General features: G+C 38.6%; 1 protein-coding gene and 1 long non-coding RNA gene across 3 annotated transcripts in view; both read right to left on the bottom strand.

The window, feature by feature from the left end:
- Positions 1-25,036, bottom strand: part of LOC129726705 (probable JmjC domain-containing histone demethylation protein 2C) — a 210,754-nt gene that overhangs the window by 33,660 nt on the left and 152,058 nt on the right. The window contains exons 8-9 of one of the 2 annotated variants that reach the window (XM_055683706.1): positions 22,976-23,106; positions 20,224-22,918 (exon numbers count right to left, since the gene is read on the bottom strand). The exons of the other annotated variant lie outside the window; for it this stretch is intronic. Coding sequence (XP_055539681.1) covers positions 20,513-22,918; positions 22,976-23,106 — 2,537 coding nt within the window. The 3' untranslated portion in view covers positions 20,224-20,512. Of the gene's footprint in view, positions 1-20,223; positions 22,919-22,975; positions 23,107-25,036 lie in introns of those variants that run through there. 2 annotated transcript variants of the gene reach the window in all.
- LOC129726706 (uncharacterized) lies at positions 4,247-5,508 on the bottom strand. The gene is made up of 2 exons (XR_008728383.1): positions 4,940-5,508; positions 4,247-4,870 (listed from the first exon to the last, which is right to left on the bottom strand). It is a non-coding gene; the product is annotated as an uncharacterized LOC129726706 (long non-coding RNA).

The following is a 25,036-nucleotide window of genomic DNA, read 5'->3' on the forward strand; positions in this document are numbered from 1 at the left end:
CACCGGAAGTCGCCATTTTGGATTTCATAATGGCATTTGGAGACAATTTCTGGATTTTGAACGGCATACTGGTTAAAGTAAAACTCATATTGGGTGGTATTTGGTCATTTTCTGCTGTTTTCAGAAACCGGAAGTCGCCATTTTTGAATTTAAAATGCTATCTGTGGTCGATTTTAGCTCCTGTGTATTATTCTAGATCCGGATATTTTTATATTGGGTGGAAATCGACCATTTTCGGCTGTTTTCCAGAAACCGGAAGTTGCCATCTTACAATCCAAAATGTTGTCTGAGGTCGATTATGGAACATATTTGTTACCACTAAAAACATTCACCTGCCAATATGGTTCCATTTAGTTGATTAGTTCGCGAGATGTGCAGAAATTTGTGAAGAAACATGTACTTCCAGAAGAGGGAGGGGCGTCAAACCATTATGGACATATTTGATACCTCTAAAAACATTCACATACCAAATTTGGTTGTATTTTTTTGATTGGTTCTTGAGCTGTGTGAAATTTGTGTTTCATTTTCATGGGATCCCTCCCTTATAGAAGAGGGAGTCGGGTTTCAAACCATTATGTACATATTTGTTACCACTAAAAACATTTACCTGCCAAATTTTGTTCCATTTGGTTGATTAGTTCTCGAGATGTGCACAAATTTGTGTTTCATCCAACTATTATGGACATATTAGTTACCCCTTAAAACATCCACATGCCAAACTCGGTTTCATTTGCTTGGTTTGTTCTTGAGTTGTGCAGAAATTTATGTTTCATTTGTATGGGGCCCCTCCCTTCCAGAAGAGGGAGGGGTCTCAAACTATCATAGGAACCTTTATCGGCACCAAAAACCCCTACATACAAATTTTCACGTCGATCGGTTCGGTAGTCTTCGGGCCTATATGGATCAGCGGACAGACAGACTTGACTGCATTTTTATATGTAAAGATTACAACATCAATATTTTAGAACCTAAAGAGTGAATATACATTTATTGGATTGAAGCGTTCATGTAAATCTATTTTTATAAATAAAAAATTTAATGAGAAAGGCTGGGTCTGACCGCTAGGTGGATTAATTTAGGTTTTAAATAGAACTTAAAAGGATGAGTGAAAATTTCCAAATTTGATTTTCTCAGTTCTTTGCAAATATTAATAAATCGTTGTAAACATTCAAGCAAAAAATAATGAAATTGATAATGAATGAGATCACAAACAATAATCTGCAACGGAAGCTACAAACTGAATAGGAGAACATTCTAAAGCATTATTTGACGGCTGAGGCAGACTTATTAACCCAATCAGTTCCGCAAAGGGATTAAAGCTGTATAGTGGTTCTCAATCGACTATTAAAATTGGTACAAACAACAAATGAGTTATGCTAATGATGACTAGAGCAAGATACCTGACTTCATACATTTTGCTCGCAACACCTTTGTAACGGTGCCATCTGATGACCTTAAAACTGTGATTATTAGCAAAATCAATTTATCATGCTTAATCCGCTAGATGAAAACGAAAACAAGGTGGCAATACCGTATAAGGATATTGAAAATTAGATGACAGGACCATACAATGATATTGAAAAACATGCTTCACCTTTCACCACCTTGTCATCACCAAATTAACAGCATACAAATTAGTTCAATTTTCGTTCACGCGCAGCGAAACTCGTGTCCGCTGCATACTGCAAGAGTAACGTATTGTGTACTAGTCATCTTTGGTTATTCTTAAAAACACATTGTTGAAACGACTATGAACGATTAGTCATACTATATTCAAAATAAATAATTCATATCATGGTCATCTCATACATTGACATTTGTTATAGTCCTGTTGTAATAAATTATTGTTATTATCTAGACCATATAGATTAGTCTGTTAAAAACACCGCACAAATCTGACCAAGCCTAAAAAGATAGCAATTACCTTTATATTTTTCTATGTGTGCTCATTAAATGTAGTTCACCCAACCGCCATCATACTCGGAGGGGCGCCACATTTTTGTTGCCCGTATTGTTGGTTGGGTTGGATATCTATGTTTCAATAATCTAAGCAGAAATTCAACAACAATGTACAGTGGTACAGTAAAGCAATGTGGGCGGACATGAGTTTTTCAATGCGATTTTGTGGTTTCAGAATAAAATTTTTTTCTAAGCACTTGTTTCTTATATTTAAGGCCCAAGCACAATGGATACGTTTGCGTTGCGTTGACGTTAATTTGACAGAACATGTATGGGCTAACTGTCAAATTGCCGCAAACGCAGCCGCAACGTATCAATTGTGTTTAAGCCTTTAGTCTATTTTTTATGTGCAAATGAAAAAACTAACTTTTTTATTTGCAGAAATGAATGTATACATTCATCGGCACAGTTGTAGATCAACTAATTTTAAGCAACTTTCGGTATTTCTTTACAATATTTATACAATATTTGTTCTTTCAAATGATACCGAAAAATATTATTTATGTTCGCCCTGAACGAAGACATCAATATATCAAAAGGGCCTATTTTTAAAATAGAAATAGTGAAGTTTTTTCACCAAAATTGGCGTAATTTTGATTAAAGTTACCGGAGAAAACTTTGTTTTTAAATTTGAATTGAAAAAATAGAGCGAAAAGACTGTTTTTGGGAACCAAATTTAATGTCCACAAAAAAGTTTTTTTACAAAGTTACTTAGAATTAGTTGGTCTACAAGCTTGCCAAAGAATGTTTACAATTATTTATGCAAATAAAAACTAGTTAGTTTGTTTTTATTTCGTTGATTTTAGGTCGATTTCAGCTGCTGTGTATCATTCTAGATCCGGAGATACTCATGTTAGACGGAAATCGGCTATTTTTGGCTGTTTTCCAAAAAAACAGAAGTGTCCTACATTCATGATAGTGTCTGAGGTCAATTTTTAGCTTCTTGCAACATTCTGGCTCCGGAGATACTCATATTGGGTGGTATTCGGTCACTTTCTGTCATCTGGGCATAATTCTGGTTCCGAAAACATTCATATTGAATGGTATTTGGTCAATTCCGGCTGTTTGCCAGACACTGGAAGTCACCATCTTAAAATTCAAGATTGTGTCTGTGATAAATTTCTAGCTTCTGTGCAGCTTTCTGGTTCCGGAGAAACTCATATTTAATGGGAATCGTCCATTTCAGACTGTTTTCTAGGAACCGAAAGTTGCCATCTTACAATTCAAAATGTTGTCTGAAGTCAATTTGTCATTTATCATATTGGGTGGTATTTGGTCGATTGTCACTTTTTTCCGAAACCGGAAGTCGCCAAACAATTTCTGGATTTGAAACGTCATACTGGTTTAAGAATCACTCATGTTGGTTGGTATTTGGTCATATTTGTTATCACTAAAAACATTCACCTGCCATATATGGTTCCATACAGTTAATTAGTCCACGAGATGTGCAGGAGTTTGTGCAGAAATTTGTGCAGAAACATGTACTTCCTGAACCATAATGCAGAAACATGTATTTCGTCGAACCATTATGGACATATTTTTTACCTCTAAAAACATTCACATACCAAATTTGGTTGTATTTTCTTGATTGGTTCTTGAGCTGTGCGAAATTTGTGTTTTATTTGTATGGGACCCCTCCCTTATAAAAAAGGAGGGGTGTCAGACCATTATGCACATATTTGTAACCTCTAAAAACATTCACCTGCCAAATTTGGTTCCATTTAGTTGGTTAGCTCTCGAGATGTGTAGAAATTTGTTTTTCATTTGTATGGAACCCCTCCCTTCCAGAAAAGGGAGGGATGTCGAATCATTATGGAAATATTTGTTACCCCTAAAAATATTCACATGCTAAATTTGGTTCCATTTACTCGGTTAGTGCCTGAGATGTGCAGAAATTTGTGTTTTATTTGTATGGAACCCCTCCCTTCCAGAAAAAGGAGGGGTGTCCAACTATTGTGGACATATTTGTTACCCCTTAAAATATCCACATGCCAAATTCGGTTTCATTTGCTTGGTTTGTTCTTGAGTTGTGCATATGTTTAATTTGTATGGGACCCCTCCCTTCCAGAAGAGGGAGTGTCTCAAACTATCATAGAAACCTTAATCGGCACCCTCAAAACCCCTACATACGAATTTTCACGTCGATCGGTTCGGTAGTTTTCGAGCCTATATGGATCAGACAGACGGACAGACAGAAAGACAGACCGGACTGCATTTTTATATGTATAGATAACAACATCAATATATTAGAGTGGAGTGAATATACTAATACACTAAATGAAAATACTTAAGAGTGAATATACATTTATTGGATTGAAGCGTTCATGTAAATCTATTCTTACAAATAAAAGTTAGAATGAGAAAGGCTGGGTCTGACTGCTAGGTGGATTAATTTAGGTTTTGTTTTCTTTTCAGACTGTATATATAGACATAAATGTGGTTCGACAACCTTCCATATACATTCGAGCACCTCCGCCAGACTGTTGCCAGATACCTGCTCTGGAACGTTTGTTTTCTCGTTTATGCACACGCCGTTCTTCTGCCTGGTGTACTTTTTCACAAAATAATTGGCCTGGAAACAAAACCGTTTTGCCTCTGCTTCTTCATCGCTTTCTTCGGGTAAACCAGCTGTATCCCATGTAGAATCATCGGTATTGAATCCCTCAATATATTTGCTCAGATTCGACGCTTTCGGGTAATCTGGAGCCTGTTCGGAATTTCACTTACATCAAAAGGATCCTCTTCTTGGTCATAATTATTCGGTGGGTCTTCTTCGATTAAATATTCTACATCGATGTGTGCTTCAGGGGTCTCTTCTAGATCTTCTTGCTGCTTACAATTATTAACTTGCAGATTCATTACTACAGTAAACAAACACAACGACAATCTGATAATCTATGAGAAACCATTACTATTAAATATTAAGTATTAGAAAAGCTATAATAAGTATTAGTAAAGCTAGTAAAGTAGTAAAGCTCACCTCTACCTGCAGTTTCAGTAAATTTGCAATACGTAAATTCCACTGAGATCGAGATCGAAACAATTTTTTGCTGTCGATGTCGTTGTTGACAAATGTTTGTTTTGGTATCGCCGCTTCAAAGCAAGGGTTGCCAGTACAAAATGAATATATTTCATGTTGCTCTGTAAAATGCAATATCGGTGAAAAAAAAATCTGACAACTCTGATGTGTAGTGTCTATTCTCTGATGCGGTGTTTGATTTCAAAGTCGCCTTTTTTGGTGCGGCGAACAAGTTTCAGAGAAAGGGACAATAGTGTTGCCTTGAGATTAAATGCAGCGAAGCCCAACTTGGATATCTATGTTTCTTTAGTCTATGCTAAGAGACTTGAGGGTTATTTATGTTAAATCATACTAAACCGAATAAAAAAATTAATTATTATTCCAAAAATGATTCTCAGTGTTTGTTTTATGACAACACGGCCATGAAACTAAAGCCCTATAGTTAAGCCTGTAGTACACTCTTTGTCTAATGGTCAAATATTTGACCTTCTGACATAATGGTCAAATTTATTTGACATCATGGTTGTTGTTTGCCCCATGTTAAAATTGGAGAGTGACAAATAATTATATTTGACCAAATTTTTATCTGTCAAAAAGTGACAAATATTTGACGCTCGGTCAAAGAGTGTACTATAGGCTTTGAAGTTTGGACGACTGTCAATGAAAAGTTCCAATCGAACTGTCAAAACTTGTTCCAATCGAACATAAGAATGTTTGGCATGACAAGTTTGTTTCAGTAAATGGGAAGTATTGTGATTTAGCAATAGCAAAATGTGAAAAAAAATGAAACTAGAATATAACAAAAAACAAAACATTGAATTCCAAAAGTCTTCACGATATTTTATTTTTAAATGGTTACAAAAATCATAACGCCATAGACCTCCTTTCTATTGTCTCTGATCTTTTGCTTCTGATTAATTTTTAATTTTGTTTTTCCTCACTGTTGACAACTGGATGACATCACATACATAAGATAATATGTGATGAGATTCTGAGTTACTACGGCTGTTGGTGATACATGGAATTTTGAACGGACATTATGTAGCTTGTTTGGAGTGAGCGTAATCAATCGACATATTATCCGGTGTCTCACTGAGCCACAAACTTATACACAGGTCCCGGTAACTTTTAGTGCTTATTCTCCGACGCGAAGCATAAATCATCGTATTTAAAGTGGAACTGCAAACATTTTTACCTTTCTCCTAGAAAGGTATAGCAATCACTTGCAAAACCGAAGATATAAAAGTGCTCCAAAGGGCCGAATGGCATATATCACTCGACTCAGCTCGACGAGCTGGGCATTTTCTGTGTGTGTGTGTGTGTGTGTGTATGTGCAGATTTTTATTCTCACTCACTTTTCTCAGAGATGGCTGGACCGATTTTCATGAAATTAATTGCAAATGAAAGGTCTAGTTGTCTTATAAGACCCAACTAAATTTTATTGTAATCGGATTTTTAGTTTAGAGGTTATGTATCGAATTGTAAAAATCATGAAACATCATTATCTCTAAAACCACACAACTGATTTGAACAAAATTGGTCTCAAATGAATGGGCTACCTGAAAAACCCTTAACTTTTGAATTTTATAAATATTAAACTTGTGGTTCAAAAGTTTTGTAAAGAAACGTGTTCTGAAGACTGTTTAATCTCACTCATGTTTCTCAGAGATGGCTGGACCGATTTTCATAAAATCAGTGTCAAATGGAATGTCTAGTTGCCCCATAAGACCCTATTGATTTGTTTTGCAATCGGACTATTACTTTGCCTGTTATGTTCAAAAATGTGAAATCCAGCTATGAAAAGGAACATATTCCGAAGACTACTTGAACTCACTCACTTTTCTCAGAGATGACTGACCCGATTCGCACAAATTTAGTGTCAAATGATAAGTCTAGCTGCCTCATAACACCCTATTAAAATTTAATGTAATCGAACTCTAACTTCGTCTGTAATGTACCGAAATGTAAAAATCACGAAACTTCATTATCTCAGAAACTACACAACCGATTTGATATATATATATATATATATATATATATATATATATATATATATATATATATATATATATATATATATATATATATATATATATATATATATATATATATATATATATATATATATATATATATATATATATATATATATATATATATATATATATATATATATATATATATATATATATATATATATATATATATATATATATATATATATATATATATATATATATATATATATATATATATATATATATATATATATATATATATATATATATATATATATATATATATATATATATATATATATATATATATATATTATTAGATGAGCGGGCTAGTTAAGGGTTAACTGATAAATTATGATTGAACACTTGGTTTCAAAGTTTGGCTGCCCTATACGTTCCCACTTCATTTAACCGAACTTAAACAACCGTTATGTATTTAATTGTTAATAAAACAACTAAAGTCTATTATCTCGAAGATTACATGACTTATTTGAATATAACTAGTGTCATACGAACGAGTCATCTCTCGAACTCACAAATAACAAATTTCATATCAATTTGATATGTGGCTCAAAAGTTATGGAAAGAAAAGAAATTCAAAGACTATTTAAAACTATACCTGCTTTGATCGAATTATGTGGCCTCAACATAATTTAAATATGGTATCGTACTATTTGAACGTTCCAAATTCATTGATTCCTTGCGATGTGTTTAAAGTCTGCAAATGCACGACGAATCGGCCATGTTGGTGAAAAATAAGGGTCACCCCAATACTTCATCCCTGGTTGGAGTCAACTATATAGTCCACTACATGCATATCCGAAAATAAGCGACATACGAGAGACTACTTTATTACTTTATCCGAAAGCAAGCGGCACACGGGAACTGAAGACGGTCACAGCAGCAAAATCGCACACCAACCATCATCATCATCATCATCATCATTAGCCTCTACCGAGCGCGCTGCTGATAAGTGGTGGTGAGCCCTTATCACTACCGTGAGAGCGAGATTGCTGATCTGCCAATCGAGGAGGATCGGTATCGGGATCAATCGGTAGGTGCAACGATCACTTCGGGAATAAAACATCGCCGCTTGGACTTCATTTCACCTTGGCCCACTTTCGGATCAGCAGCAGTCATCACTCCCATTTCGATCTTCAACAAGAGCGGCTCAGGAAGACCGCCAGGAATTAATAACTCGCCTTGGATTCATCCTTATATTAAATTAGCTGTTAGAAATATAATTATAAAATACACTTCCACCGTTTAATGAATAAAAATAGTGCGTTTAAGTAATTCGCGGAGATAAACAAGGTGTTAGTTTTCCTTATTCATTGCAACCATCCAAGGAGGCAGATTGAGTTGCAAGACATTCGGCGTGGTCCACGGCTGGACACAATTGGTAAAATTGTTTCGAGTGCGAGCGCAATCTCTGGTTAGGCCACTCACGCGGCAATAACGCAAGCTCAGCATCCCTATCTCGTGTTGGACTGGAGGTAAACCCAACATATTGGTCCTTCGAGCCGGATCGAGGACTGATCCGGATCATCAAAGCTGGGCTTTCGCCATAGCATTTTGGAGCGACTCCTTCATTTACGGGACGACGCCATTTTGGGCGTTGAAGTTTATTGGAGTATTGAGGAACAAAGGTTGTTCCGCCATCGCATATTTTCTAACGCTTCTCATCCGCCATCGCTTAACTGGACATTGGCGCCAAGAGATTTTTCTCAGGTGAGTTGATCCACTACCATATGTCCAGCCGAAGCTTATCGTTTATGCAATACTAACACACGTTTTCGAACATCATTGCCTTGCACATCGAGTTACTTTCCTGCACTGTCGGCACTAATATTGGATAACGGTTGACGTTGGATAAATCCCACCACTAATTGGAAGGATTGGAAGGAAATAGTCTGAAACCTATCATCAAGAAGAGGAAGCGCAAGGTTTTCCAGGTTAGTGAACAATTGATGGTATATGTTCGCCGAAGCTAGGCTCGGATGCTTCACAGTTATAATAAAATATCCTCTTCGACGGTGCGTTGTGCTTTATACTACTCTACCCTATATGCGGTTCTATGAGGCTACTTACGGAGACAACTTTTCAATGTACGATACATTTGCTACTTAAACATACTTTGTAATTTGCTGCGCTGTTAGTTTCTCCAGGTGAGATTCAACAGTATATGGCCAGCCGTGGCCTGGGCTTTTATTGATACTACATGCTTGCTTTTCCACCTCGATTTCCCGTTTCTATCGATCATTCGAGATTATTTCGGAACAAACCCACCGCATCGCCACTTATTTCGCTATTGGTCACAAATTCACATTCGCTTGGAGTGCAACAATATATTCCGTCAGGTAAAATATAGAATAGTATATGCCTGGCGAAGCTAGGATCGTTCGCAGAATATTACACCACCTATTTTTTCCGCTTATAACAATCGGTTACCATGCCAGCCGCCGCTGGATCCGCTACAACAAAAGGCACCGTCCCTAAAAGGCTGGATAGCGAAATTGAAGGAAATTCAATCATCCTTCAATGATATTTGGGAAAGCAATTCCCGGATGGAAGCACTATTACTGAAATCGAAGTTCGTTTGCAAAAACTCGAGGAATTGTGGGAGAAATTTGGGGAGACACTTGTCGAGATTAAATCACACGACGATTTTCCACCCAAAAGACAAAGAGAGAAGAGAGTTCAGTAACCGTTATTATCGTGCAAAGCCGTTCCTGTTGGAGCGAATTAAGGAACACCAAGCTCCTCCACTGTTGGAGCAATCCACCCATGCAGGTGATACTACAATGCAAGGTTCGCTCGACCACGTTCGTCTCCCGCAAATCAAACTGCAGTCGTTTGACGGGAACATTGACGAATGGCTAATTTTTTGAGATCTGTTCACGTCTCTTATCCATTGTAAGGCGGATCTGCCGGAGGTTGAAAAATTCCACTACCTCAAAGGTTGCCTTCAAAGGGAACCGAAGAGTCTAGTTGACCCATTGCAAATTACTAGATCAAACTACTTGATCGCTTGGGATATGCTGCTAAAAAGGTACGACAACAGCAAACAATTGAAAAAGCGACAGGTCCAATCGCTGTTTCAGTTGCCAACAGTTTCTAAGGAATGCCCCAACCAACATCATGCTTTATTAGAAGGTTTCGAAAGGATAGTACAAACACTTGACCAGATAGTGCAACCGATTGAATACAAGGACCTACTTCTAACTAATCTTCTCACAACGCGATTAGACCCGATAACTCGCCGGGGATGGGAAGAGATTTCTGCTACACAGAAAACGGATACGGTAAAGGAATTGTTGGAGTTTCTGCACCGTCGGACTCAAGTACTGGAATGTTTGCCTTCGAGAATGGTGGACACTAAGGGAGGTAACCAACTGCCACCCCAAAGGCAGAGGCCAGTGGTGGTTAAAACTAGTTACAGCACAGTGCAATCGTCCGGCATACGATGCACGGTGTGCTCGGCAAACCATTTACTATTCCAATGCGAGACATTTCAGCGGATGTCGGTGACAGAGCGTGATGCCCTCGTTCGCACTCACTCACTTTGTCGCAATTGCTTTAGACTCGGTCATCAAGCAAAAGATTGCCAGTCTAAGTATTCTTGTCGCTCGTGCAAGAGTCGTCATCATACAATGGTATGCTTTAAACGGAAAAGGGAGAACACCTCCAAAAATCGAAGTACTACTACTACCGCTGCTACCCCAATTGCAACTACGAGAAAACAACCATCCACGCCATCTAGTTTGTCCCAAATAGTCAATATGGTGGCTACCAGCACATCAGTGTCAAATTCTGGAACGTTTATCAAATCAACGGTTCTTCTGGCTACTGCAGTGCTTCTTGTTGAGGACGATCATGGCAACCAAGTACCAGCACGCGCACTTCTCGATTCAGGCTCTGAGAGTAACTTCATCTCGGAGAAGTTAAGTCAACGGTTGAAGGTAGACCGTAAAAAGGTGGATATTTCTGTTCTGGGTATTAGACAAGCAGCTACAAGGGTTAAACAACGGATTCAGGCAACAATTCGTTCAAGAATATCGGATTTTACACGGGAAATGGGCTTTCTCGTGTTACCTAAGGTTACGGTACATTTGCCAACGGCAACGGTAAATGTGAAGGGATGGAGTATTTCAGAAGGTATTCAACTCGCCGATCCTTCGTTCTGTGTGTCTATGGGAATAGAGTTAGTACTAGGCATTGAGGCGTTTTTCGACTTCTTCGTATCTGGTCGAAAAATCACATTGGGAGAGCAGATGCCGTCATTGAATGAATCCGTATTTGGATGGGTGGTTTCTGGCGGGCTGTCATCGATCGAGCAGGCGTCACATGTCAGCTGCCACGTGACTACGAAGGGACTGGAGGAATTGGTTGCAAAATTTTGAGCTTGTGAGGAAATTGAGCTCAAAAGATCATATTCAAAGGAAGAAGAACGATGTGAGGAAATATTTAAACAGACAGTACAGCGTGGCACTGACGGACGATATACGGTTGCGTTGCCAATGGTTGAAGATGCCTTAACTCGTCTGGGTGAATCAAAAAATATCGCTTTACGACGTCTCCAAGGAACGGAGCGGAGGTTGGCAAGGAATTCTGATTTGAAGCAGCAATGTTTGGCATTCATGAGCGAATATATAGAGTTAGGGCATAAGCGGTTGATTAAGGAAACCCAACGAGCAGCAGCAGAGCAATGCTACTTACCACATCATCCCGTGGTGAAGGAGGCCAGTACGACCACTAAGGTCCGCGTCGTTTTCGATGCTTCATGCAAGACCTCCACGAATATTTCGTTAAACGAGGTGCTGTTGGTGGGACTGGTAATTCAGGAGGAGTTACTTTCGATTATATTGCGTTGCAGAACAAAGCAAACTATGTTGGTCGCCGACGTTGAGAAAATGTTTCGGCAAATCTTCATTAGGCCAGATGATAGACCACTGCAGTGTATTCTTTGGCGGTCGTCGCCCACGGATGAAGTAGCAACGTATGAACTTAATACGGTGACATACGGAACTAAGCCTGCCCCGTTTCTTGCGACACGAACATTAACCCAACTGGCAAGAGATGAAGGAGCACGATTCCCTCTAGTAGTGAGGGCGGTTATGGAAGACACCTATATGGATGACGATATCACGGGGTCGAACGACCAGGAGGAGGCACATCAATTAAGGCTGCAATTGGATGCAATGATGAACAGTGGAGGATTTCGTCTTCGTAAATGGGCATCGAACTGCGCTGAGGTTTTACGTGAAATTCCGACGGAGAATCTAGCGATAAGCGATGTGAGTGGTATAAATCTAGACCCAGACCCTTCTGTGAAGACACTAGGATTGACCTGGATGCCAAGAACGGACGTTTTCAGATTCCAGTTCAATATCCCGACACTGGAAAGATATGAAGAGCTTCCTAAACGCCAAATCCTTTCGATCATAGCTACGCTTTTCGATCTATTGGGGCTCATCGGAGCTGTTATTACATCAGCCAAAATATTCATGCAACTATTGTGGACATTGCAAACAAAGGATGGGAGCAGATTAGACTGGGACGAACCGCTACCTTTAACGGTGGGTGAGAGTTGGCGGAAGTTTTATTTAAGATTACCTTTGCTCAACGAAATTCGCATCAATCGTTGCGTCATCCTCCCAGGAGCGGTGACAGTATATCTTCATTGCTTTAGTGATGCTTCAGAAAAGGCGTATGGAGGGTGTGTCTACATCCGAAGTATGGATTCAACAGGGAACGTAGCTGTACAACTGTTAACCTCAAAATCCAAGGTTGCTCCATTAAGGTGTCAAACGATACCGAGATTAGAGCTTTGTGGAGCGGAGCTGGTAGCAAAATTATATGGCAAAATTCAACAATCGTTGAAGCTCAATTTACCCACCTACTTTTGGACCGATTCTACGTGTGTACTGCGCTGGATTCAAGCAGTTCCTACTACATGGAGTACCTACATCGCTAACAGAGTGTCCAAAATACAAGGTCTAACGGCACCAAATACCTGGAGACACGTTCCGGGAGTCCAAAACCCAGCAGACCTGATTTCAAGAGGCATCAGCGCAAAGGACATATTGCACAATGATTTCTGGTGGCACGGGCCATCATGGTTGGCTGAGAATCAAGGGTTTTGGCCTAAAACTCTAATTAATGAAGTTGACGACGAAGCAGAGGAGGAGAGACGTCGGACAATAATAGCAGCCACAGTATCTTCGACAGCAGAATTTACAGACTGGTATCTTGGTAAATTTTCTTCCTTTTCAAAGTTACTGAGACATACGGTAATTTGGCTACGCGCCAGAGAAATGTTTCGCTCGAGAGGGAAAAGGTACCCATCAGGATTCCTCACAACGGAAGAGTTACGAGAAGCAGAACGAACACTTATCGAACGAGTTCAAAGAGAGTGTTTTCCGATGGAATGGGAAGCGCTTTCTAAGGGGGAAGCAGTTTCTCAGCGATCATCGTTGCGTTGGCTTAATCCCAAAATTTCTCAGGATGGGCGTATTAGAGTTGGCGGCCGTCTTCAGCACGCTCAGGAACCTTTCGATACAAAACATTCTATAGTGCTACCTGCACGTCATTATCTAACGAAGTTAATATTTTTATATTATCATGGGCGAATGCTCCATTCAGGACCCCAGTTACTTTTGAGCATAGTAAAACTGCGCTATTGGCCACTAAGAGGAAGGGATGCAGCGAGACAGACGGTTCACAAGTGCCAAAAGTGTTTTCGAGCAAGCCCAACTTCGGTACCGCAATTCATGGGTGATTTGCCAGCGGCTCGAGTAAACGTGGCACGTCCATTTTCAAAAACGGGTGTGGATTATTTTGGTCCAATATATTTGCGACCTGCACCCAGGCGACCAATAGTAAAGGCCTACGGTTCTATTTTTGTTTGTTTCTGCACAAGGGCTGTGCACATTGAGCTTGTGTCAGATTTGTCGACAGAAAGATTTTTACAAGCACTTCGCCGTTTTGTGGCACGGAGAGGAAGACCATCGGATTTGTACTCCGACAACGGTACGAATTTTGTCGGAGCTCGCAATTAACTCCAAGAATTACTGCGCTTGTTAGAAAATAAGGAACATCATGGAAGGGTAGCTAAATACTGTGCAGAGGACGGAGTTCAATGGCATTTCAGTCCCCCAAGTGCGCCACATTTCGGTGGGCTTTGGGAGGCGGCAGTTCGCTCGGCGAAGCACCACATCTTAAGAGTGCTGGGGGAGAACCCAGCTACACCGGAGGATATGAACACGTTGCTTGTTCAGGTGGAGGGATGTTTAAACTCGCGACCGATTACTGCTAGTTCCGAGGATCACAACGATCTAGAACCACTCACCCCAGCACATTTTTTGGTCGGTACCTCTCTGCAAGCACTCCCAGATCAGAACTACCTGGACATTCCAACCAACCGTTTAAAACATTGGCAACTGGTACAAAGAAATGTTCAAAATTTCTGGATAAGGTGGAAAAGAGAATATTTATCGCAACTACAATCTCACATAAAACGTTGGCGAGTACCTGTTCCAATTGAAGAAGGCAAACTAGTCATCATTAAGGACGATAATTTACCCCCGCTACGATGGAAAACCGGCAGGATTCAAAAGGTCCATCCTGGCCAAGATGGTGTTGTCCGAGTAGTGACACTCAAAACCGCAACAGGCTTTCTTACTAGGCCCGTAGAAAAAATTTGCATTTTACCATCAGCAGAGTTTGACGAGGACGACGAAGGCTCTGGTCGAGCGAACCAATAAACCCTAATTCCCATCCCACCCCGGTCGAGGAGGAGTTTTTTATTATTCTTTTTAGAAATCTGGCTATTTCTGGGTGGGTGAGAATGTTGGTGAACAACAAGGGTCACCCCAATACTTCATCCCTGGTTGGAGTCAACTATACAGTCCACTACATGCATATCCGAAAATAAGCGACATGCGAGAGACAGGCTACTTTATCCGAAAGCAAGCGGCACACGGGAACTGAAGACGGTCACAGCAGCAAAATCGCACACCAACCATCATCATCATCATTAGCCTCTACCGAGCGCGCTGCTGATAAGTGGTGGTGAGCCCTTATCACTACCGTGAGAGCGAGATTGCTGATCTGCCAATCGAGGAGGATCGGTATCGGGATCAATCGGGAGGTGCAACGATCACTTCGGGAATGAAACATCGCCGCTTGGACTTCATTTCACCTTGGCCCACTTTCGGGTCAGCAGCAGTCATCACTCCCATTTCGATCTTCAACAAGAGCGGCTCAGGAAGACCGCCAGGAATTAATAACTAGCCTTGGATCCATCCTTATATTAAATTAGCTGTTAGAAATATAATTATAAAATACACTTCCACCGTTTGATGAATAAAAATAGTGCGTTTAAGTAATTCGCGGAGTTAAACAAGGTGTTAGTTTTCCCTATTCATTGCATCAATCCAAGGAGGCGGATTGAGTTGCAAGACATTCGGCGTGGTTCACGGCTGGACACAATTGGTGAAATTGATTCGAGTGCGAGCGCAATCTCTGGTTAGGCCACTCACGCGGCAATAACGCAAGCTCAGCATCCCTATCTCGTGTTGGACTGGAGGTAAATCCAACAGGCCATATGATATGATCGAAGTCACATAACAAATCGTTTGAAATGATTGTTTTTATCGAAATGACAACATCCTCGACTTTTGGCTTCTGTACATCACCTTAGTTCTGAATATATTCATATTGGGTGGAATTCGGTCATTTTCAGCAAATTTTCTGGCATCAATCTGACACAGGAAATACCCATATTGGGAGGTATTTAGTTATTTTGGATGTTTTCCAGAAACTAAAAGTGTCCAAGGTCAATGTTTGCTTTCTATGCATCATCTCGATTACGGAAATATCTATGTAAAGTATTATTCAGTCATTTTCGACTGTTTCTTAGAAGTTGTCCTGCAATTCATAATGGTGTCTGAGGTCAATTTTTAGCTTCTTGCAACATTCTGGCTCCGGAGATACTCATATTGGGTGGTATTTGGTCACTTTGGGCTGTTTTTCAGAAACCGAAAGTCGTCATTTTGGACTTTCAAATTTCCTGTGGAATCAATTTCTGTCATCTATGCGTAATTCTGGTTCCGAAAACATTCATATTGAATAGTATTCGCTCATTTCCGGCTGTTTGCCAGACATCGGAAGTTGCCATCTTACAATTCAAAATGTTGTCTGAAGTCGATTGGTGGCTCCAGTGCATCATTACAATTCCGGAAATACTCATATTGGGTGGTATTTGGTCGTTTCCGCTATTTCTCCGAAACCGGAAGTCGCCATTCTGGATTTCATAATGGCATTTGGAGACAATTTCTGGATTTTGAACGTCATACTGGTTAAAGAAACACGACCAAGGTGGTATTTGGTCGTTTTCAGCTGTTTTTCAGAAACCAGAAGTTGCGATCTTAGAATTCAAAATGGTATCTGTGGTCGATTTTAGCTCCTGTGTATCATTCTAGATCCGGATATTGTTATATTGGGTGGAAATCGGTGAAAATGGCTGTTTTCCAGAAACCGAATGTTGCCATCTTACTATCCAAAATGTTGCCTGAGGTCGGGAACATACTTGTTACCACTTAAAACATTAATCTACCAAATATGGTTCTATTTAGTTGATTAGTTCGCGAGATGTACAGAGATATGTGCTTCCATAAGAGGGAGGGGCGTCGAACCATTATGGACATATTTGTTCCCTTAAAAAACATTCACATACCAAATTTGGTTGTATTTTCTTGATTGGTTCTTGAGCTATGTGAAATTTGTGTTTCATTTGTATGGGACCCTCCCTTATAGGAAAGGGAGGGGTGTCAAACCATTATGCACATATTTATAACCTCTAAAAACATTTACCTGTCAAATTTGGTTCCATTTAGTTGGTTAGTTCTCGAGATGTGCAGAAATTTGTGTTTCATTTGTATGGCACCCCTCCCTTCCAAACGAAGGAGGGTTGTCAAAACATTATGGACATAATTTTGACCACTAAAAACATTTACCTCCCAAATTTGGTTCCATTTAGTTGATTAAGAAATTCATGTTTTATTTGTATGAGACCCCTCCCTTCCAGAAGAGGGAGGAGTCTCAAACTATCACAGGAACCTTTATCGGCACCAAAAACCCCTACATACAAATTTTCACATCGATCGATTCGGTAGTTTTCGTGCCTATATGGATCAGACAGACAGACAGACAGATCGGACTGCATTTCTATATGTATAGATTACAACATCAATTTTTTAGAACCTAAAGAATGAATATACATTTATTGGATTGAAGCGGTCATGTAAATCTATTTTTACAAAGAATAAGTTTGAATGAGAAAGGCTGGGTCTGACCGCTAGGTATTTGATTTAGGTTTTTTATTCGGATTGATATTTTCAAAACGCCAGACTTTCGCTACAAGGACGTATCGTTTCTGTTATTAAAAAATCCTCCGGTAATTCACAAAACTCAAGCCATTTTCAGCGATGTACTTTATTGGTGAGGAATCGAAAATTTTCAAAATTTCGTTATGTTCGATTTGAACAGAATAGAGAACAGCACTTCATTTTTTCACTACTATATGTAGCAAAACAAACTGAAACAAAAAACTATGGAACTGAAAATACGAGTAGTCATGTAATGACTTTTATTTTTTGCAATGTTGCTAGTTCTTTGAAATTTTGGAATGGCTGCCAGATCGACGGAAATTCAGTCGGCCAAAGTTTAACTCTAGGCCTTTACATGAAACACCACATGCAAACTTCTCTCACCAAACACAAATATCACCGCCAGAGTTAAACAAATGGTTCGAGCTTGCATTTGGGCATTTACACGTCAGTTACAGCCGAAGTAGAAGCTGTGTACCGGATATGTCGGCATACAGCATAAACAAATGGAGGTTCTCATGGTCGAACTTTCCAACATTGCAGTCAGGGTTTTCATACACAAAATTCCAGTGAGTTAACCGTCAATCCCACAACTACTACCACGCGTAAACCCACAATCTCACACAATTGTTATGCTCTTGAATCATGCGGCTCATATGTCTTTTATGGCTGACTGATTCTAGTTAATACCTTTGAGTCGGTCTGATTGCTTGTGTATGTGGAGGAAACAAAGTTTTTTGTGTGCTTACAGTTCTGAAGTTTTATTCAAGTGTTTCACGGAGAAGCGCGCAATGTCATACGAGGAAGTTAATAAAATCGATTTAGTGAGTTTGTTCATACAGCCTAGAACAGAAAATGTTATAAATGATTGCATTGAGTTGATCAAGCACCGTTTAAAACAGTTTTTTACCAACAAGACCGTAGAAAACTGTATTAAGATTTGGTGGCTCTACAATCGAGATTTGCTAAATCGTTTTGTCTTCAGTAGTTTTGTTTGAATTGAATAGCTTTACAACTTTGCTGAAGAAACCATATCTCTAGGATGTTCCTATCAACAGTTAGATTCGTGCGCCATCTCTGCGGACAAATAGCGAACTAACTCTCAAAGCCATAAAAAGCATTTTACTATTATCGTAAGGCGCCCTATTTCTGCGCGGTTCTTAATTCTGCGCACTTTCTATTAAAATGTTAATAAAATATCAATCAAAAGCAGATTCTCAAAAATGACGTTTGGAAGTGTGTTGAGCCGTTGAGAGCAAAAGTGGTACATGTGCCATTGAGTAAATTTTTCAGGAGACGCGATAAACGAAAACACTCAAATAGTAAATTATTTTCAACAATTTTTTCCATCATAACTCCACTGAATCATTGCTGAAAAGGTTTCAAGGGACAGTACATGAAAGCATAACGAGTTCCGGTTGAGAAACATACACACACTTTGATGGAAAAACATGTACCACTTTTGTTCTATGGGAAAAATAATGACAACCAGAAAACGTTGAGAGCAAAAGTGGTACATGTCCAGTGTGAGCATGAAGGATGCATTATAGCTCTCTAATCTTAGGACATAGAACATTCATGTCTTCAGCAGAGTTGTCCAAGTGATTGAGTACTATAGAATGATGACCTGTTTGTTAAGGAATTCTGTCTCTTCGTGGTGCTAATGTATATGTATTTGGTAACAGCATACGAGTTGATACTGAAATAGGTAAAATGCTTTCTGTCTTTTTTCAAAATAGTCACGGGTACACTAGCGCCACGTAGTGAGAAAATTCCAAAGCAGTACTCAATCACTTGACCAACTTTGCTGAAGACATGATTGTTTCATATCCTAAGATTCTCGACTTACAATTCATCTAACATGCACAGACTGAACATGTACCACTTTTGCTCTCAACGAAATGGTGATTATGTTAATTACCAAAAATTGTGTTGGCTATAACTTTGGTTTAGGTTAACAGATCTCGATTTTTCTTGGATATCTAGTACAGCGGTTCTCAACCTTTTTTTGTTGGCGTACCCCTTGGCGATATTTTTCATATCGATTGGAATGTTTTCGCAGAGTGGGAGAGAGTAGTGGTGGATCATGTTATGGTAGCCTTGTTTAGGTTTTAAATTGAACTATGGTTTCTTTGATTGCTACAGTCATGTTTTAACAATATTGAAAAACAAATGAAGTACTTTCGAGTACCCCCAGAGGTACGCGTACCCTAGGTTGAGAATCGCTGTTCTAGTACATTATTACGTTCTGCATCAATTTATGCAAAAATCCCCAAAAAGTGTAAAAATGGCACATGTACCACTTTTGTTCTCAACGGCTCATATATTAACTGTTAACTTTCTGCTTATGTTTCCTTTTTTACTAAACAGCATCAACATTTTGATACTAAGTGCGGAGAATTAAGAGCCGCGCAGAATTAGGGCGCCTCACGGTATGTTCATCTTTGCTCGTTCCACTAACGAGTTATTTACGTTTATTCGAAAACACAAGACATTTGCCTCAGTTTACGTAGTTTATAGACAACCCCTTGTCAGTACAGAACTTTTCTTATATGTCATAATCTGCAGTGGAAAACCAACAATTTGGCACAAAAAATGAATTTTGGTCGGAAATTTCACACATACAGAATGCTCAGCTGGTCGAACTGAGTCGAGTGATATACGACACTCGGCTCTTTTGAGCACTTTTATACCTTAAGTTTTTGCAGTGATTGCTATACCTTTTAAGAGGATCTGATAACCGCAGCAACAATTGGAACAATTGGATACAACTTCTGTGACTCTTCCATAGTAATTATGCGAGAAAGGAAAAAAAATAATTTTTTTTTAATTCAAATTTAGTGTTTATTTTATTTTTTTTTTGTCAGAAAAACAATATTTCACACTGTATACTTTTATATGAGGCATGATAATTCCCTACAACTCATTCTCTGACATTTTGTTCCATACAACCGACGGTTTCTGACCTGCAATGTTCTAGAAAATAACGCGTGTCTAAATAATCATCTCCATAAAAAATGGTCGTTTAAATTTTTGCGTATTTCCAGGTTATTTGGTGCGATTTTGCCAGTTGTCATTTCGGGAGAGAAGAGAAAAAAGCGACACTTTTATTTTATACTTAGTATTTATAATAAATCTATTTCATTTTTAGCCATGATAAGTGGATTGGCCAAGCACGATATCGAATCTTTTACAGTGTGATAAATTATATTTTTAATTTGAAGTTTGTCTTCGTGATTTGAATGCGTATTCGTTAGATTGCGAAATTCATTTGTTAATTTAAAACAGTAGGAAATATTTTCAGGGGAAACGAAATCTTCTGCAACTTTGATACAATTATGTAAATTTCGAACCTGATGTGGTGCCCCTGCCGGAATAAATATGGCATCACCAGCACACTGTACAATAGAATATCCAAGAACATTATACTCCTGTAACAATCTTTTGCGAAGATTGGCATCTAAGTACCACTTCTGATCATGGATTGGATCGTGATTTGCCTTTATGCTTCCACCTCGTTCAACTTCTATTTTATTTAACAAAGAACGAATTTTGTCAGCATCTTGAGCGTGATAAATGTGCCATAAGGCACCCGGCAGTTCGTTATTCTCACAAATTCTCTGATAAGTAAACATGTCGCATTCTTCTCGTTGGACAGCATCATATACTTTACGGATATATTTGTTTTTATCGACATCCAGAGGAACACTAACATACACCATCACGTTTACAGCATCAGATACATCCAGATGAAGATTTGTTGTGCCTTTGGAAGGATACAATGCAGATCCATAAGCACTGTACATTTTCGGTCCCAAATCCGGTTTCACGAAAAAACTACATAACCTGCTAGCCAAATTAAGACGTCCTTCACGGCGCGTGTATTCAGCCAATGGAAGACATTTCATTAGGTCAGCAAATCTGCTCGGCATCATTTCCGCAAAGTCATCACCAGGAGGCCAATCTTTAAGTTTTAACACCATCGGACGGTCTCTTTCATCCAATAAGCGACTACCAATTTTTTCGAAACCTTCCCAAAATATTTTCATTTTTTGTTCCTTCACTAATTTACCATTAAGACAATTCACAAGGTCGTTTGTCTCTTCACCAAATTCATTTCCGAACGATTTAGGCACCCATAGATTTTTATCCATTTTATTTGATACGTAAGATATCAATACTGGCTGTCCGCGTTCCCACTGATCGTGAAAAGCTGAATAATTATAATCGTTAAGAGGATCTAATAACCGCAGCAAGCGCCCATTGCAGAGCCACTGATGAGGAACATTTGGATACAATTTCTGTGACTCTTCCATAGTAATTATGCGTTCTCCTTTGTTTTGGAATTCTTCGCTGATTCTTATATGTTTATTGTATTCCAAAATTTGAATATCATTTTGCATACTATTCATCTCATTATGTTGTGTTGAAAATACAAATTGATTCAAAAAATCTTGCAAAAAGTCTTGAATAGTAGAATGTTTCACTTCAATTTCAGTACTAAAATCGACAAGACTTTGTGATTCTAAATCATTATTAGTTAAATAGTTCGCAAAAAGACCGGAAACGTTGATAGATTTATCAAATTTTAGCAATTGTTTGATTATCATATTAAATGTTTTCCAATCAAGTTTTGGAGATAACTCATAACGATGTCCTTCATTATAATACACCACTTCACCTTTTTTTTTTACAAATATATTTGATGGGTTTTTGTTCTGTAATGATGTTTCACTAGTGTCAGTGTTACTTTCAGTTGATTTTTCAAGTGAATCAGTATTTTTAATTCTCATTTCGCAAAGATTGGGGGAAACATCGTCGTTTTTTTCCTTATATTCAGTTTTCAATGAATAATCTACAGATCCAAGGCTTTCGATGTCTTCAAAGTCTTGTTTATCAAGCACAGAAGAACGAATTGGTATTTTCATATTCTGGATTGATTTATCCATGTTTTCAACTATAATGTCATTCTGGAATCCTTCAAAATCATAGCTTTGTTTTTCTCGACGATTCAGAAATTCCTCGGAGAAATTCCTTTCTGCATTCAGTTCTCTACCAAACGTAACCTTACAACGCACAGTTTTATCATTGGTGTCATCTAAAGTACTTTCAATAGTTTTGATTGTAATTGATATCATTTTTGTTGCTATCTTCTCATCATTTCTTCTGTTCATAGCATCTAAATTTTTTTTCTGCGCCGGATTGTTTGCTTGTTTTTTGTATATTTCTGACTGTTGTACAGCTAGTACATCACCCGCAGTTGTTATGGGGTACAAAAATTCAAGCTTCTCTTTTATTTTACGAAAAAGCGATTCTTTACTAAGTGGACATTCACAATTTAGTGGAATTTCCAACAAAGCACAAATACCATGCATTTGTCTTACCAACTTATACAAGCAATTGCTGGGAATGATTTGTGTAAGCAACAATTGCTTTTGATCATGTGGTTGTCTATTGCTGCAGTGCAACCACATGTATTTATCACGGTCCCTTGAACTAGCTTCAACTTCGGTATGACCATGCTTCCGACCCTGAAAATTATGTTTATGTTTATTGAGTGTTGCATGCAATTGTTGGTGATTGTTTACCTTGTAGCAATCAATACATACAACGAATCCACAAACTGAACAAACCCAATGATAGTTGAAAAGAGTTGTTGAACATACGTCGCATATTTCTCGAACGCCCTGAACCGCTTTTTTCCACGCGATGGTTTTGTCTGAAAGTAGTTTATTAGGATAGAACGATTATGATTACTTCAATGTTATTATTAGTCCGTAAATAAAATGTCCGATTCAGTTATTCTTATTGACCCTGGAAAGATAGTCTGCGTCAATTTGACTCCTCGCTATTAGAAATATTGCCCTATTTATTTTTTACAATGCGAATCCGTTCCCATACGGTTAGGATATTTCAGTCTTTGTTCGAAATTCGTGTGGGACGCACATGCCGCTGAGATAAGTGTAACCAGCTTTGAGATTTTACTACTATGTGAGTCAAAATGACGCATGATCAACATTTTTTCGCCGACTACGTGTGAAACTCATATTACCTCGGGATGATAGTTGTTTCTTATGTGAAATTTTCCAAGGAACACGATGAAATTATCAAATTCAAAATAAAAATAGCTGCATTTGCCAAAAAATGTAAATTTTGTTTTCAAATACAAAAATAATTTATCTGGCAACACTTCCGGTCGAAACTTATATTTTTTCTGGATTCCTTGGTTTATTTTCTTCCAAAATCATCTATCAGTATTTTTCGGACATCTTACGTCTATGAATTGTAAAAAAAAGAAAAAAGAGATTTTTGACAAAAATTGCGCGACTTTGCAATAAAGAGGGGGGTCCTGGAGAGCGGGGGGTATTCCAATCGACACCAAATTTGTGATTTTTCCAAAGTGAAAGTAGATGAATAATTCTCCCAACATTGAGCAAAATCTGTGATGGTCGTGTCCAAGTTTGTGTTTTTTCGTGGTCACTTCGTATGGAATGTAGGTAGGTGCGCAAAGAAATCACGAGAAATTTCTGCGCACCTTTATGGTGCCGCTATGCCAGGACTGCCAGGAAAAGTTCGTGACTGAACTAAATCTCAAGGCTCTGATATCTCATCTCAGAAACATCTCAGAAAATATTGGAAAGATGCTGGAAGCAAACCATGAGTTGCTTTCAAATTATAAAAATCTCAGCGCAACTCACAATGTCTTACTGGAGCATGTTGAAAAAGGCCTGAACGAAATAAAACATACCATCTCTAACGCCGCGAGCAGCAATAAAGCCAGTGCCGCGGAAATAAAAAACAAAATGTCTACACTTCTTGACGCACATTCGGACACAACACAAGTCGTTGCATAAAGAATTAAATCGAAGTGAAGAATGAACTTCTGGCTGGCGCTTCATAGGAAGTAAAAAAATATGGAAATGTGACTGGTCTGGTCACGCAAAGCAGCGTTTACGTCGTCTGCAGGAAAAAAGGAAGACAAAGCCAAACGAAGGCGAAAGCAACGGAAACAGCACAACAAAATTTTTATTCACAACCACACTGCCCATAAAAGCATAAGAGTCCCATATGACTTTTAGGCAAATTTTAGTTTATACTGTCAATATATCTAATTTTATTCAAATTTTCGTATGCCTTAATAAAATTTGAAAGTTTGTTCTGAAAAATACTGGAAAAATACCAAACCTTGTCTGTCCCATATTGAAAATAAAGGCATACGAGTCCCATCTTAAGTTTATCCTTCTAAGCATCTGGAATGAATGGAGTTAAAGTGTTCAGTTGTGTGGCCTTACGGTCTGCATCGATTCCTCGTGAACTGTTTGATGATGATGATGATTGTAGACTCTATGTCGAACGAGGTTTCATCTATCAGCTTTAGTAGCTTTTTGGTAAGTAACATGCACCGGTCCATGTTGCAATCTGTTGAAACCAAACCATCAGATTGCAAATCATGTGATCCAATGTGGCCTTTTCAAAAAAATTTGGATTGAATAAATTGTTCACATGAGATACACAATAAGGAATGATAATAAAAGCCTTGGCCGTCTTAGAATGCGTGGAGACTGATATGCTTTAATTTTTTATATATATAGAGAGAAAATAAAGGTAAACGAGTCCCATCATTTATTTCCAAGCCTGGAATTCATACA

Source organism: Wyeomyia smithii, chromosome 3 (genome assembly GCF_029784165.1).
Source record: "Wyeomyia smithii strain HCP4-BCI-WySm-NY-G18 chromosome 3, ASM2978416v1, whole genome shotgun sequence".
Classification (NCBI taxonomy): domain Eukaryota; kingdom Metazoa; phylum Arthropoda; class Insecta; order Diptera; family Culicidae; genus Wyeomyia; species Wyeomyia smithii.